Below are 16,774 nucleotides of genomic sequence, written 5' to 3'. Positions count from 1 at the left end.
AGAGACAGCCCACCCCACAGCCAGGCGTCTCCCAAGACACCCCTAGCCCCAGGATGGGTGAACCACAGAGGAGATTTCAGGAGCCGTGATCTTCTACCAGCCAGGGGATACAGGCGTGGGGATGGGTGAAGCTTGCTTCCAAATGTCTAAGGCATCTCAGGTGGTGAGTTCCCTGTCATCAAAGGCATGCAAGCTCAGCACCAAGTGAACTGATGTGAGGTTTCTGATCCTCACAGCAGGATGGGCTCCAAGTCTCCAGGCAACACCAGCCAGCCGCCAGCCTTCTTCAGCAAGCTGACCGAGAGCAACTCCGCCATGGTCAAGTCCAAGAAGCAAGAGATCAACAAGAAGCTGAATACCCACAACCGGAATGAGCCTGAATACAGTAAGGGGCCTGCAGGCTCCCAGGGAAGCATGGGGCCACAGGTGGGGGGTGGCCTGCCTGGGTCACTGAAGCCGCCCAGTAACCCACGGTGCACCTTCGAAAACTAAGTGGCCCTACTGACCGCCTTCCCCCAGGCCCTTAGCCTCACATTTGGAGAGCCCTAGGGCAGTTTCTTGATTTGCTGGGCTTTCCGTAGGAGCTTACTGGCACAGAATAGCACCCAGCACATAGCAGGTGCCCAGTGAATACCTGCATGAATACTGGGACCAGGGGTTGGGTCCCTCCCACATAAGGGCTGGGCGCCTCCCACACTCAGCACCTGTGTGGCTTTGCACCCATTGATGTGGTTTCTGGGTATGAACGTCCCACTCTGCTTCCCAGTACCTAGCACAGGGCCTGGCACTTAGCAGATCCACCAGAGAATATGTGAGTGGGTGGGCAAATAAAGAATCTGTCACAGTCCCTGACCCCAAGAAGCCTCATCTGCCAGGGGAGTTTGGGCAAATCACAGATGCTCTTCCCTTCCTGGGGCTGGAGTAGAAACCTTGCAGATAGTCACTGGCTTGCCGGGCATGGTGGCTCATGCCTATAGGCCCAGCACTTCGGGAGGATGAGGCAGGAGGATTGCTTGAAGCCAGCAGTTCAAGACCAGTCTGTGCAACATAGCAAGACCCCATCTCTTTTTTTAAATAAAAAATTTAAAAACCAGGCACACACCTATAGTCCCAGCTACTGGGGAGGCTGAGATGGGAGGATTGCTTGAGCCTGGGAGGTCAAGGCTGCAGCGAGCTATGATCACACGACTGCACTCCAGCCTGGGCGACAGAGCAAGAAGTTGTCTCAAAAAAAAAAAAAAAAAATCGGCCGGGCGCGGTGGCTCAAGCCTGTAATCCCAGCACTTTGGGAGGCCGAGACGGGCGGATCACGAGGTCAGGAGATTGAGATCATCCTGGCTAACATGGTGAAACCTCGTCTCTACTAAAAAAATACAAAAAACTAGCCGGGCGAGGTGGCGGGCGCCTGTAGTCCCAGCTACTTGGGAGGCTGAGGCAGGAGAATGGCGTGAACCCGGGAGGCGGAGCTTGCAGTGAGCGGAGATCCGGCCACTGCACTCCAGCCTGGGTGACAGAGCGAGACTCCGTCTCAAAAAAAATAAAAAAAATAAAAAAAATCTCTGACCCAGGCTGGTAACTCCAGGGCCTTGTAAGTGTGGTCCAGGGAACCGTAGCATCAGCATCCCCAGGGTACACTGACATCCCCAGGGTACTGGTTAGAAATGCAGGCCCTTGGCTGGGCGCGGTGGCTCACTCCTGTAATCCCAGCACTTTGAGAGGTTGAGGCAGGTGGATCATCTGAGGTCAGGAGTTCGAGACCAGCCTGACCAACATGGTGAACCCTGTCTCTACTAAAAATACAAAAATGAGCCAGGTATGGTGGCAGGTGTCTGTAACCCCAGCTACTCAGGAGGCTGAGGCAGGAGAATCACTTGAACCTGGAAGGTGGAGGTTGCAGTGAGCCAAGATTGCACCACTGCACTCCAGCCTGGGTGACAGAGCGAGACTCTATCTCAAAAAAAAAAAAAAAAGAAATGCAGACCCTTGGCCTTGTCCCAGGCCTGCTGCATCAGAACCTGCAATGAACAAGATTCCCCAGGTGATGCCAGCACACCTGGCCTGGACCACACAGGACTGGTAGGGCAGGTGATTCCCAGAGACCTGGGGGCCTTACCCATTCTGTCACCCGCTTCCAGATATCGGCCAGCCTGGGACGGAGATCTTCAATATGCCCGCCATCACCGGAACAGGTAACCCATCTAGCCCTTGCTATATGGCCGCCCAGGTCCCCGGCGCTCTCTCCCCACCCCTGCTCCAGCTGTCATTAAGGGACGAGGAGCCTTCGCTAGTCCAAGTGCACCCCCTCATTCTGGGATGAACTAACCGCACAGCAGGATTCAGTCACATAACAGGCAGGCGAGGCTTGTTCCCCTTGTAGAAAGGACCCTCGCTGTGCAGGGAGTCTCTGGAGTTAAGATCCCCTCGGGTGGTTAGTAAGTGTCAGATGCATCCTCACCAGCTGGAAACTCACCTTGCTTCTTCACCAGTCTCAGCTGGAGATGTGCGTGTCTGGACAAGGAGTGGGCCTGAGCTCAGAGCACAAGCCTCCGAGTTCACCCGGGCATTTGTTATAGCCAGAGCTTCATTCCTTAATTCCAGCCAGGGAATTGGGAGGCCTTACTTTTTTTTCAAGATCAAATGGAGGTGTATGGCAGAGATAGGTATAAAATTGACATGCACTTTTAAGCTGAAACTTAAGACTTCTATGATCTTTTGGACTTAGGGGTCCCTTGGGGTTGGAGCCCCATCCTCTAGGAGGGCCCCATTGTGTATTTCCTTGGTGAGTCTGGGGTGTGGCCTCCGGGGGCCACTCCGCATGGGCAGGCCTGGCCCAGTGGGGCTGAGGCAGTGTCGGGGTCAGCTGCCTCTGTGTGGGTGCCTGGTTGTCCTCTGGCCCTTTGGTGGAAGCCGAGGCCGGGATGGAGGTCGGAGAGGTTTCCTGATCTTCCCCGGGGGACGTTCCCAGGCCTTGAGCCCTGGGAATGAGCAAAGGACAGTCATTCAGATAGTATCAGGTGTCATCAAGGCCTCTAAATGGGAGTCCCAACTAGGACACCTCCACCCGCCCAGTGACTAGACACCAGGGGCTTTGCCAAGCCTCAGGCAATGGGAAGAAGACAATTTGGTCGAAACAACAAGAGGGTTAGAAATGAATGTTCCTGGGATGTTCTAAATCTTGAAGTAGGTGCTAGACACGCAGGTGTATCTGTATGTACAAATTCATGGCATGGTACAATGAAGATTTATGCTAACACTTGTATATAAATACTTTGTATTTATTTTTTTAAGACACGGTCTTTCTCTGTCACCCAGGCCAGAGTGCAGTGGTGTGATCACGGCTCACTGCAGCCTCTGCCTCCCAGGCTTAGATGATCCTCCTATCTCAGCCTCCTGAGCAGCTGGGACTACAGGCACACGCCACTGCACCCAAATAATTTTTTAACTTTTTTGTAGAGGCGGGCTCTCGATATGTTACCGAGGCTAGTCTTGAACTCCTGTCCTCAAGCTGAGGATCCTCCCACCTCAACTGAATTTTTTTTTTTTTTTTTTTTTTTTGACAGAGTCTTGCTCTGTCACCCAGGCTGGAGTGCAGTGGTGCAATCTCGGCTCACTGCAGCCTCTGCCTCCCAGGTTCAAGCAATTCTTCCACCTCAGCCTCCCAAGTAGCAGGATTACAGACACCGGCCACTACACCTGGCTAATTTTTGTGTTTTTAGTAGAGACGGAGTTTCATCATGTTGGCCAGGCTGATCCCGAACTCCTGACGTCAGATGGCCCACGTACATTGGCCTCCCAAAGTGCTAGGATTACAGGCGTGAGCAGCCGCACCTGGCCTGATTTTTTCTTTTTATGCAGTTTTCGTCCACAAGAAGAAATTTTCCAGGTGCCAGTCTTTGCCACTCAGCCTGTGTCAGACTTCGCCTTTATAAATGGAGATTGTTAAGCCTGGAGCAAACTCCATCAGGTCATGGACTCGTGGCCTTGGGTAGAAGACTGGGTCGCGCTGCTGTGATTTCAGCACTCACCCCTGTTGGAAATGTTGCTTTTTCTTCATGCACATGGCTGTTTTTTTAAAGGGCTGCAGAAATGTGGCCAAGACAGCAGAAAAGGTGTGAGCATCCCTGGCTACAAACGCATTTGAAACCAAAGGGGAAAAGAAAATGCCAGGCAGCCAGCAGTTGCTACAGAAACGTGATTTTCAAAGCATCTGCGTCACCTGCAACCTCATGGAAGCCTCAGTTTAGTTTACAAAGGAGCAAGTGGTCAGAAAGACGATTTGACCACTTTGTATTCATACAATTCATTCAGAGCAGAAGTTTAAAAATCCGTGAACCTCCTGCCCCGTGGTAGGCAGGGTGGGATGGGGATTCACTGGGGGCTTTTGAAAGCAAAGTCTGGTTTGGTTTCACAAAAATTCTGAAAAGACAGCACCTATGGGGGTTTGTAAAGGTCCCCCACCTCCACATGGTTCACAGGAAAGAAAGAAGGGAAAGGAAATCTGGTTCACAGAAAAGGAGGTTTCCCACGATTGTCAGGGGATGTTCTGGAAGCATCCTCTTGGGACCGGTTTGTTGATTCGACCACTTTGTCCTTGGGACTGGGTGGCTGGGCCAGCTGGGGCCGGACCAGGGCTGGTCCCGTGATTGTGTCTACCTCTGCCCTGTCCCTTGCACGCACCGTAACTGCATGGCTACGACCCCTTCCTCAGCATCCGTCTCTGCACCTCTTTCTCCTCGTGGCTCCTGGGTGGGGAGAGGCGGAGGGAGGAGAGTAGGCCCAGCTTTCGGGGGAGGCAGGGGGCTGCACATCCCAGGTCACACAGGTGGAGGTGGGGCAGCGGGAGGACCATCTGGTCACCTTCTCTCTCTCAGTTCCTTCCCCAGCCCCCCGCCAGCCCCCAGCTCTGGCTTGACCCAATTTTCTAGCAGCCTGTTCCCCAAACAGGGCAGCCCTCCCATCTCCCACCCTCTCCATTAAGGCCACTTGGGATTTAAAAAAAAGAAAAAAAAAAAAAGCAGCCCAGCTAGGATTGGAGGTGCAGACAGGGCTTGTGATTTCCCAGAGGACAGAATAGGAATGAGGATGGGGCTGGCGGGGGCATCTGACCTCCCCCACCCCACCTCCCTGGCAGTGCCCAAGAGCTTCCGGGGCCCCAGGTAGAAGGAACCAGCCTCTCCCCTTTTATCACCACCCAGCAGGAAAAAAAAGGGTGGGGAGGGATAGGGAAATAAATATGTTGCTTTGCCGAAATGTGCTCACTGTGTATTTCTCTCTCCTCCTCCTCCTCCTACTCCTCCTCCCCTCTCTCTCTCCCTTCTCTCTCTCCGTCACCCCTCTGGCTCCCCCTCCCTGGCCCCCATGTGTCTGTCTGTCTGTCTGTCTCTCTCTCCCAGGCCTTATGACCTATAGAAGCCAGGCGGTGCAGGAACATGCCAGCACCAACATGGGGCTGGAGGCCATAATTAGAAAGGCACTCATGGGTAAATATGACCAGTGGGAAGAGTCCCCGCCGCTCAGCGCCAATGCTTTTAACCCTCTGAATGCCAGTGCCAGCCTGCCCGCTGCTATGCCCATAACCGCTGCTGACGGACGGAGTGACCACACACTCACCTCGCCAGGTCTGCAGGCCACCTCCGCCCCGCCCCCGTCTGTCCCCACCCCCGGTGTGATTAATCCTCGCTCCTCCGCGCTCCTCTGACAACCCCCTCCTCAAGCTTTGGAGCTTGTGACTTTATTTTTGTGCGTGTTTGACCTTGTTCTGGAGTTTGCTAATCTGAAGCTGGGCTGACACCCCCCAAGTGTCTGCACCCTCCGCCCCCCCAGCCCCGGCCCTCCTGACCACTAGGCCCGAAGTGCTGCCGCCTCCCTCGGACACTCACACTGCCGTCTGCCCCCTAGTCCTGCTGCCTTCCTCCCTGCAGGGAGCCAGCCTCCTGGCCCGTCTGTCTCCTTGGGGGAGACCAGGCTGGAGTGAAGGCCCACCCACACTGCGTGGACAGGGGGATGGCAGCCAGGCCTGTGCTCAGCATCTGCCAGGCCCACTGTGTGTCCGCAGCTGCCCCTTAGCCTGGTGGGGAGGAGCCCAGGGTCTGTGTCTGCCCCAGGAGTCAGGGAGCCTTAGGGGTCAGCCCCCCATCTGCCTGGGTCCCCATCAATACCGTCTGTATCGGAGCAGGGAGCTGAGGAGAGAATTGCAGTTGTCCAACCTAGACACTGAAGCCCCAAGAAGCTTCTGGAGTCTCCCTGGGGGTCAGGCCTGGCCTCAGGGGTCCTGACTTCTCTGCACGGGGCCTGGAGCTTGCCTAGCTTTAGCATGGTCCTGGGGCCACACTCAGAGTCAAACCGGAAGCCCAGGCTTCATGGTTAGGGTTCCAGCCCCTGGGGCTGGGGTCGCTGCAGGACAGCCCAGGGGGCTATTGCAAACAGCAGACAGTTTAGCCACCTCCCCCTACCCTGCAGAAACTGAGCTCCACCCTCCAGGCTCATGGCTGGCCCTCTGGTCAAGCCTGGCTTCCCAGCTGGGGTGGGCAGCAGGGAGGAGGGGTTTACATCGCTGCTGTCCCTCTTTGGAGGGCCCATGGCAGGACCTCACCCCGCCACTGTGGCCCCACCGCAGTGTCAGTGCTGTCTTCACTGCCCAACACAGCCCCTTCCTATCTTGTCTCCCTGCAGGCGGCGGCGGGAAGGCCAAGGTCTCTGGCAGACCCAGCAGCCGAAAAGCCAAGTCCCCGGCCCCGGGCCTGGCGTCTGGGGACCGGCCACCCTCCGTCTCCTCAGTGCACTCAGAGGGAGACTGCAACCGCCGGACGCCGCTCACCAACCGTGTGTGGGAGGACCGGCCCTCGTCAGCAGGTGGGCACCAGGTGGGGACAGGGCACTGAATGCCGAGCGCCTGCTGCATGCAGAGCTCAGACGCAGGCGTGTTCTGTGGGGATGCCGTCCAGGGGCCTGGGCAGCTAAGCCTGGCTCACGAACAGTCATCATGCTTCCTCCAGGGGCACCGGCAGAGGAAAAGGGTGTGACTGGGGTCAGATCACCTGGGCCTGGCGGACCACGCAGGGGAGCCTGGACTTCCTTTGATGGGTAGTGAGGAGCCATGGAGGGCTTTCGGAAAGGAAATGCTGATCTAACACAGGGTCAGAAGGCCCCTGGGAGAACAGACCAGAGGGATGGTGGAGAGTCTACTATAGTCCAGGCAAAAGACAGCAGGGTGTGAACGGGGATGGAAGTAGCACAGGTGAAGAGAGGCAGATGGTTCTGAGAGCTGTTCGCAATTAGAAAGGGCTGGGAGGGCTGTTGGACAGAACCGCTAAGGCCTCTGTTCCCAGTGTGGTGGGCAGGCCACGGGCAGGGCCTGCCAGGCTCACAGAGGCCTCCTGAGCATCTTTTGCTTCTTCCCACAGGTTCCACGCCATTCCCCTACAATCCCCTGATCATGCGGCTGCAGGCGGGTGTCATGGCTTCCCCACCCCCACCGGGCCTCCCCGCGGGCAGCGGGCCCCTCGCTGGCGCCCACCACGCCTGGGACGAGGAGCCCAAGCCACTGCTCTGCTCGCAGTACGAGACACTGTCCGACAGCGAGTGACTCAGAACGGGGGAGGGGGGCGGTGTCGGGTCCCAGCGAGCCACAGGAACAGCCCGGCAGGAGCAGGGCGGGTGCCGACTCCCCCCACCGAGGAAGGAGCCCCTGAGTACGCCTGCGCCTCCATCCATCCGTCCGTCCAGAGCCGGCATCCTTGCCTGTCTAAAGCCTTAACTAAGACTCCCGCCCCGGGCTGGCCCTGTGCAGACCTTACTCAGGGGATGTTTACCTGGTGCTCGGGAAGGGAGGGGAAGGGGCCGGGGAGGGGCATGGCAGGCGTGTGGCAGCCACACGCAGGCGGCCGGGGCGGCCAGGGACCCAAAGCAGGACGACCACGCACCTCCACGCCACTGCCTCCCCCAAATGCATTTGGAACCAAAGTCTAAACTGAGCTCGCAGCCCCCGCGCCCTCCCTCCGCCTCCCATCCCGCTTAGCGCTCTGGACAGACGGACGCAGGCCCTGTCCAGCCCCCAGTGCGCTCGTTCCGGTCCCCACAGGCTGCCCCAGCCAACGAGATTGCTGGAAACAAAGTCAGGCCAGGTGGGCGGACAAAAGGGCCAGGTGCAGCCTGGGGCGAACGGATGCTCCGAGGACTGGACTGTTTTTTTCACACATCGTTGCCGCAGCGGTGGGAAGGAAAGGCAGATGTAAATGATGTATTGGTTTACAGGGTATATTTTTGATACCTTCAATGAATTAATTCAGATGTTTTACGCAAGGAAGGACTTACCCAGTATTACTGCTGCTGTGCTTTTGATCTCTGCTTACCGTTCAAGAGGCGTGTGCAGGCCGACAGTCGGTGACCCCATCACTCGCAGGACCAAGGGGGCGGGGACTGCTGGCTCACGCCCCGCTGTGTCCTCCCTCTCTCCCTTCCTTGGGCAGAATGAATTTGATGCGTATTCTGTGGCCGCCATCTGCACAGGGTGGTGGTATTCTGTCATTTACACACGTCGTTCTAATTAAAAAGCGAATTATACTCCAGTTACAAAGGTTTCTTCTCTGCCTCACACTGGGCAGCCAATAGGGCAGGCAGCTGGGGTTTAGAGGACAGTGGGAGTATACCCCTGAAGGGCTAAGGCCACATCCCTCTGAGTCACCAGGAAGTGGATCCTTTTGTGAGTTGAATATTTATACCCTTGGTAAGGACATCACGAGGGCATCAAATAGTCACATCTGTGGTGAAGGTATCAAGTGTTCACACCCATGCTGAGTGTCAGATGTTCACATGGGTTCACATGCATGTGTCAGGTATTCACACAGGGTGTCATTCACACTCATGGTGAGAGGGTGTCAGGTATTCACACCCATGAATCATGTATTCACACCATGGTGAGGGTGTCAAGTAGTCACACCCATGGTGTCAGATGTTCATACTCATGGTGTTAGATATTCATACCATGGTGAGGGTGTCAGATGTTCACACTCATGGCAAGAGTATCAAATATACACAAGGTGAGGGTGTTGGGTATTCACACCCATAGTGAAGGTATCTAATATTCACACGTGTGGAGTCCAGAATGGCCATCACATCCTAATTGGAGTCTTTTAATGTCATCCCTGCCCATGGAGATCATGATAGGGGATGTCCTGGCGTGATTTGAATACAGGCAGGAGAGAGAGCAACCCTTGCCAGCTCGTTCAGTTGCCTCTTGAGTTCAGGTATACCACATCTTGGGTGTGCCCTGTCTTGTGCCCGCAGCATCCCTTCTGGAGCAGAATGGAACCTGGGAATGGCCACAGTTCTTTGCTATTGACCCAGTCACCCTTGGCCTTGTCCCTCAGTGCCAGTGGCCTGGCCCTCCCCTTCATTTTCCTGCCCTTTCCCTATGCTGCCACAGCAGCACGGCTGTCCCTCTACACTTCCCCAAAGTCTGACACCACAGCTGGTGCCTGGTCCCGTGTGCAGTGTCAGTCCCCGGAGCCAGATTGGGTGGCTGAGCGGGAAGAGACTTCATTTGCCCACTGGCCCCCAGGTATAGCTACAGGTGCCCTGGCATGGGGAGTGCACTGGGGCCCCCTGTGGAGCCACTGCCTGCTTTCCTAGAGGGAGGAAGCCCACCCCTGCCCTGGAGCTTCCCCTGCTGGTCTGGAGTGGCTTGAAGCCTCCCACTAAGGCTTCCGTCTGGACAGCCCCATCACAACCTCTTAGCCATTCTATGTCCCCAAGTCCATGGGGACAGCGCTGGCCTGAGTGTGGCCTCTGAGGCCTGCCCCCATCCTAGAGCACAGATCAGAGAACCTTTCCACTTGGCAGAGCCATGAGGTCAGCTCTGCCCCAATGGCATTCCTGGAGCCACTGTAGAGTGAAGACCCCCAGTTCGTGTCCCACTCCACCCAAGACCCACCAGACGTGTGGACAATTGGCAGCCAGGAAACGCCTGCCCTGCGAAAGCTGAGTCCTTCTGCTGGGTGTGTTCCTAGGATGGCGCCAGCTTCTCAGGCCCCTAAAACCTTTGGGAGTGCAAAACAGGTGGGAGGTGGGCCCTCTGCCCCTCATGGGCACAAGATAACCTGCAAAGCAGGGCATTCTCTCTTCGCTCTTCCTTCAGAACTGCATCTGAGTCATGCTAAGCGTGGGAGTCCCAGGGTCCTGGAATTCTGCCTGTCCCCATCCCTCAGCCTTCAGGCCCAGGCAGTCTGGGGTGCTGGCCTCAATTCACCCAGAAACAGGCAGTCCCAAATCCCCAAAGAGGGCCGACCTGGGCCTAGCTACTGGTGAGCAGGGACAAAGAGGTGGTGCTGACACAGATGGGACCCAGCCTTGGGGACTCTAGTGGGGATTTGCCAGCAAGGATGGCTGAAGCTGGGGGTCCCTGGCCCTGTGCTGGTGTCTGAGCAGCCTCACATTCAGCACTGCAGATACCAGCCCCGCAGGACTGAGGGGCAATGGAGGGGAGAACCACAGTCCACTGGAAGCAGAAATTGTCACCTCCTACCCCAACCTTCCCAGGGGACCAAAAGCCTCCAGGGCCCAGGCTTGCCCAGAGTCCTGCCTCCCCTGGAATGGGGAACAGGGTGGAGGGGCATCCTCAGGGGCTCTGCCCAGCCTCACTGGCTCTCAGTGTCCCACCCTGATTACTGTGCCCAGGGTAAAAATAAGCTGAAGCCTTGGGCCTATGCAGGACCTGGATTCCAGCTTGGTGACTGCGATCTATGTGAACCTGGGGACGCTTCAGGTGCCCTCTGGGCCTTGGTTTCTCATCTGTGCACTGGGCTCTAATGCCGTCCCAACAGGGCTGAGCCTGGCACCAGGCTGTAGTTCTGAGGCCGGCAGGCAGATGGCAGTGTGGGGCCAGCAGAGAGCCCTGTCCCGGGCAGGCCTGCCCTCCACCCAGGGCGCAGAGCAGCCCCCACCCGGAATCCAGGATGGGTTGGGGTGTTGGTCATGCCAGCCGCCAGGGGCTGCCCACTCACACTTGGTGAGGCCCAAGATCCCACAGCACCTTGTTCAGCCACCAGTGAGACGGAGAGATAGGAGTGGACCACAGGGCTCAGCCCAGCCCCCATCTCTGTGCCTCTAAATTGGTACCACTCAGCACCAGGGCATGTCTTCTCTGAGGACCAGGGACTCATACCCAACCCAGGCGGTTGTTTGCAGGTGCATGGAAAGCTTGCAGCCTGCTGCCCTCAGAGGGTCCACTCTGTCTCCCAGCTACAGTCAGTTGGTTCTCAACCTTCAAAGAGGTCATCCCACCTACCCCCTAATGAAAGAGGTCATCCGCCTACCCCAAAGAGGTCATCCCACCTACCCCCCAAAGAAAGATGTCATCTACCTATCCCCAAAGAGGTCATCCCACCTACCCCCCAAAGAAAGATGTCATCTACCTATCCCCAAAGAGGTCATCCCACCTACCCCCCAAAGAAAGATGTCATCTACCTATCCCCAAAGAGGTCGTCCACCTACCCCCCAAAGAAAGATGTCATCTACCTATCCCCAAAGAGGTCATCCCACCTACCCCCTAATGAAAGATGTCATCTACCTATCCCCAAAGAGGTCATCCACCTACCCCCAAAGAAAGACGTCATCCCACCTACCCCCAAAAAAGACGTCATCCCACCTACCCCCCAATAAAGACGTCATCCCACCTACCCCCAAAAATGTCATCCCACATAACCCCAAAGAAAGATGTCATCCACCTACCCCCAAAGAGGTCATCCCACCTACCCCCAAAGAAAAACGTCATCCCACTTACCCCCAAAGAAAGATGTCATCCCACTTACCCCCAGAGATGTCATCCCACCCCTGTCTTGTGTGGCTTTTTCACTGCTCCATCTTTAAAATGAAGACTCATGCTATTCCCCTGACCCCTATCTCCCTGGAAAACCCCTATACACACTTCAAAACCCAGCTGGGGCGTTACTTCCTTGAAGAGCACACTACCCTGGCCTATCTTCTCTCCCCTCTGCGTCTCTGATAACAGTGCAATCCTTGTCTCAAATCCGACAGAACCCTTGAGGGGCAGAGCTCTTGTCTTTCCCCTCCTGACCCTGTCTTTGGCTGTGAACCTCCCTGGCAAGTGTGTTGTGAACTGACGCTGCAAGTGTCTAGTTCTCAGTAGAAAAAGCTAGAAAGAGCGCTGTAAAGGACAGTTGGTGGCAAACGTCAGCATGACTTAGGATGTCGGGAAGTTGGTTAAATGAGATTCCTGGGTCCACCTAGACTGTCTGATGCTCTAGGTCCAGGGTGGGGCCCAGGAATCTGTGTTTTCAACAAGCAGCCCAGGGGCTTCTGGTGGGAGTAGTTGGCGACCCTCACTATGATGGCAGGGGCGGTGCCCAAGATTGGAGCTAGGCCTTCACCTGGAACCTGGCTCCTTCGCTTCCATCTGATCAGGAGGTCTCCAGTAAGTGCACAAAAGTCTCTGTAGAAGGAGGCCTGGCCACCAGCCTGAAGAGCTGCTGCCCATAGGGCAGCAACGGACTGGTCCCGAAGACCCTGGGGTTGGCTCCGGACAGGCCTTCCTGGGATGACACAGATAAACTGGAGCAGTCCGGGTGGCTTCCTGGAGGAGGCAGGTCTAGGGAAAGGAATAGGCTAAGAGGAGAAAACCTGTGTGGCAATGGCTGGGAGGTGAGGCCCAGCCAGGGACCCTTGGGAGCCTACCACCATGGACTGGACGTGAGTCCCTGTGGGGGCCCAGGAGTGTCTGGGGTGGTGAGCCGTTGCTTAATAAGGTAACTTGCCGGTTTTCTGAAATCAGGGCAGTTTTGTCTCGCAAGGGTGCTGATGGATTGTGAGGGAGAATTAGACCTGGGAGGCCAGTGTGGGACCAGGATAAGGGACTGGCACAGTGCAGAGGCCAGGATGCAGCCCCCTCGCCCTGGGGAGGGGGTAGGGGACCAGACACCATGGTGTGAGGGGCAGGGGCTCAGAGATCAGCACGATGCAAGGGCAGCATGTCACGGCCAGCTGCCTGGTCCTGGCCCTGTCGTTTAACCCCCACCATGCCTCAGTTTCCCTCGAATGGGGTGGTGATATTGCTCTAGGGAGTGACTGCTTCCTAAAAGCTATCGGGTTTTTTTTTTTTTTTTTTTGGTTTGTTTTGTTTGTTTGTTTGTTTTTACATAGCCGCTGTTTGCTCACCTGTATGGGAATCAGATAGTGGCCAGAGGCAAGGGACAAATGCCGAGGTGGGGAGGGAGAAGCTGCAGGTGGTCAGCAGCAGTGGCTCATTTGCACATCTGGGGAGCTGGTGCTTGTGGAAGGGTTCTCTGGCCATTCTGTCCTTGAGAGGCTAAGGAGGGCCATCAAAGAAAATTCAGTTGTTGTTTACAGATTCTCTAGAAAGCCGAGAGGGCTCAGCAGTCTACAAGCCACCAGCTGTCCTCACACGGGCACTTCCTCTGGAGGGAGGCCGGGGGCACACGCCTCCTTCGCAGGATCCTCCCCACCCCTTGCAGGGCCATCGTGAAGATGAAACAGATTAAATATGCGACATGCTCGCGGCAGGGCCAGGCACAGTGTGGGTGCTACGCAGGCCCTGGTTCTTGTTCCCATTCTGGCAAGGAAGAGATGGGACCAGTGTCAAGTTCAAGGACTTGCGGGAAGGAGCACTGTTTGCAGTGCAAGGCAGGGGCTGCCGAATCTGATTTTAGGTCTGGGAGGTAGAGACCTTTGTAGGGGCCAGCCCTACAGGGTCTGTGGGCCCATATCTAGTATAACTCTTGCTATCTTACGTATTTTATTACACTGGAACAGCTCGTGCCCTCAGTCTCTTGCCTCGGCACCTGGCTGGCTTGCCGCCCACAGACATTACGCTCATTTTACAGATGCTTAGGGAAGTGAAGTGACCTCTTCCTTTTCCAGCAGCGGAGCCCATCCTGTGTCAGTTTCCCCTCCCCGGGGCCTAGTGAGTGACAGGTGCCCTTCTGAGGACATCACCAAGGTCTTGCATATGGCACATTGAATCTCGCACATCTGGTGTGCCTGGGCTGGGGGGAGATGGGGAAAGGCGCTATAGCCGGCAGCACCCGAAGGCTGGGCAGTTCAGGACAGCAGCCAGTCTCTGTTTCAGGGGTGGATATTCCCAAGGCCTAGGATCCAGACAGAACCGGTGTCTCTTTCTGCCTGTCTCCAGGTATGCTGGGTTCCCCTAGGACAGATGAGCTGCTTCAAGGGAAAAGCATGCATACTTGAGGGCCTTAGAGCAGTTGCCCTTGTCCTCTCCTTCCACCCTGTGCCTGGCTGGGCTTCCCTAGGCCCCTACATGACCAGCAGGCAGGCTGGGCCTCCAGCATCATTAGGAAAGGCAAAAACCATTTGTGTGGTAGAGCCACCCCAGGAGGTCCACCAGTTGCAGGCTCTCGGAGGCAGGCATGTTCTCCAGGTTCTCCAGGAATGGGCTGAGGTGGAGTTAGGAGGGTCAGGGGTTTGCGGGGTAATGCCTGTGAAAGAGGAGTGAGGATGGGACGGGACAGGAAGAGTCTTGCAGGTCGTGCAGACCTGACGGTCTCACCTGACTCCGCCCGGGCTCCGGAGCAAGACCGATCCCAGGAGAACCTCCATGTTTGTTGAATTCACTGGCACTATAATTGAATGTGTCAGAAAGCCTTATCCATGTTCCCCTCGAGATGGTGAGAGATCAAGGTTGTGACTGAAAATCAGGCTTGTGGAGTTGAATTTGCATGGATTAAGGAAGGTGCAAAGAATGCCACCCCCAGCAGCATCTGTAGGGAATCCCATGACTAAAGCAGGGCTCAGGTCTTGAGGCACGCTTCTGTCCGTGTAGACCAGTGGAGACCTCAAGATTCGTCCTCAAGTTGATGTGAACCAGTGTTGGACTCAGCCTCTCTAGCTTCCATCCCCTCTTCCCTGTTAGGGGCCGTCCTCCATCAAAGCAGGCAGCCTGTGGCTAAGAGTGTCAGGGATCTTGGGTTCAGATCCTGGCTCTGCCCCCTACAAGCTGTGTCCTACCAATGTGGGCAAATGACTTAACCTCTCTGTGCCTTGCTTTCTCCTCTGTGGAGTGGAGATGCAGTCGCCCCCATGTCAGCGGCAGGGATGGTGTGGAACTTTTCATATGCAATGTTTCCTCCAGAGCCTGGAATCCAGTGAGTGCTCTGAGTTGGCACGTATAGCATTCCCACTCGTGTTAGTTAGCTCAACCACTGCCAGGCTGGGCTGTGGACCTCAAGAGGCCACCACCAGTCCTGACCATGGCACTCTTGTGACACATCCCCTTGGAGGACCTGTCCCCAGCCGTCTCTGTGGCAAGAGACACTCCCTTATCCCCTGCCCCCACCAACTGCAGAACCTCGGAGCAAATTTTTTTTTTTTTTTTTTTTTTGAGATGGAGTCTCGCTCCGTCACCCAGGCTGAAGTGCAGTGGCCAGATCTCAGCTCACTGCAAGCTCCGCCTCCCGGGTTTACGCCATTCTCCGGCCTCAGCCTCTGGGACTACAGGCACCCGCCACCACGCCCGGCTAGTATTTTGCATTTTTTAGTAGAGACGGGGTTTCACCATGTTAGCCAGGATGGTCTCCATCTCCTGACCTCATGATCCGCCCGTCTCGGCCTCCCAAAGTGCTGAGATTACAGGCTTGAGCCACCACGCCCGGCCCTCGGAACAAATTCTAGTCTGATTTTCCAGTCTGACTCACTGAGGACATTGTCCCATCTGCCGAGTGCCCTTAACGCACTCACGATCTCCACCGAGCCCCAGGGGCCTCTCCAAGGCCGAGATGGAGAGAAACAGATTGTAAGGTGCGTCCCAGCCACCTGCTCTGCAGCGGCAGCCAGGGCTCTTCTCCAGGGGCACTGTGGGTTGAGGGGCTTGCCAGAGCTGAGGGCCGGGATGTGGAGCTGAAGACATGCCCGCCATCAAAAGTCCAGATGCCCGGGCCCATCCAAGGAACTGCCCCCCAGATCTAAGTCCCTAGGTAGGGCCCAGGCCTCTGCATTTATTAACTGGCTCTTGGGTGGAGCTGGTGTACCCTGAGGCTGTCTACAGGGGTTGGGGCTAAGTCCTTCTTTGTTCCTTTGATCAGGGCCGAGGCCGGCTCCTTAGGGCACAAGCTCCGAGTGGAAAAAAAGTGATGGCCTCACAGGAAAAGGGGCCTGGAGACCTGTCTTCCCCTTCCCCAACCCCAGCGGGAGCTGAGGGTCTCACAGACAGAAGAGGAAGTCCCGTTGGGTTTGCAGTTTATTAAGATAATCAATTTCTTAAGTTATTCCTTTGTTAACCGGAAAGCATCTCTGGAGAGAAAATGCACTCTCTGTGTAGATACATAAAAATATATCAGTCATTTCGCCCCTCCCGGATGTGAACGGAATCTCCCCTCCTCACCTCCACAGAGGGAGCTCAAGCCCCAGGGAACCTTCCCCTCCCCTTTTGGGGGTTACCAGGGAGGTGGCAGGGGCAGCCCCCAACTGCGGAGTGCGTTCAGGTCTGAGTAGGGAGGAAGGCTCAGAGGGGCATCTCCTCGGCACCCTGCCACCGTGCCGGCTTCTGGGCTGTTTGTTCAGCGGCCTGCTGGGCTCCCCCAGCTCCCTGTGCACACTGCCTTGTTCCAGGGAGCCCTGAGCCAAGCCTTCGTCTGGCTCATGCTCCTCCCACAACATCCCAGGGGCAGGGGTGAGCCTGCTGCAGGAAGGAGTAAGGTGCTGTCGTTGCAGAATCTATCACACACAGGAACGCAGGCTGAGGGCGGCAACCTGGTCCCCTCAGTGTCTCTTTACACTGACAGCT

The 16,774-nt window shown here is 56.2% G+C and overlaps 1 protein-coding gene across 17 annotated transcripts in view; it reads left to right on the top strand.

The window, feature by feature from the left end:
- Window positions 1–8,567, top strand: part of NCOR2 (nuclear receptor corepressor 2) — a 250,101-nt gene extending 241,534 nt beyond the window's left edge. For 12 of the 17 annotated variants that reach the window (XM_073021213.1, XM_073021215.1, XM_037995295.2 and 9 more), the window contains 5 exons: window positions 237–385; window positions 2,136–2,189; window positions 5,394–5,618; window positions 6,673–6,852; window positions 7,404–8,567. In XM_073021213.1, the coding sequence (XP_072877314.1) occupies window positions 237–385; window positions 2,136–2,189; window positions 5,394–5,618; window positions 6,673–6,852; window positions 7,404–7,585 (790 nt within the window). In that variant the 3' untranslated portion in view covers window positions 7,586–8,567. The remainder of the gene's footprint in view (window positions 1–236; window positions 386–2,135; window positions 2,190–5,393; window positions 5,619–6,672; window positions 6,853–7,403) is intronic. The other 5 variants (XM_073021217.1, XM_008005177.3, XM_037995300.2 and 2 more) reach the window with 3 other exon arrangements.
- The last annotated feature ends 8,207 nt before the right edge of the window (window positions 8,568–16,774 follow it).

Source organism: Chlorocebus sabaeus, chromosome 11 (genome assembly GCF_047675955.1).
Source record: "Chlorocebus sabaeus isolate Y175 chromosome 11, mChlSab1.0.hap1, whole genome shotgun sequence".
In the NCBI taxonomy this organism is placed as follows: Eukaryota; Metazoa; Chordata; class Mammalia; order Primates; family Cercopithecidae; genus Chlorocebus; species Chlorocebus sabaeus.
Note: the sequence above shows the minus strand (reverse complement) of the source record. Positions and strands in the feature narration are given on the sequence as shown.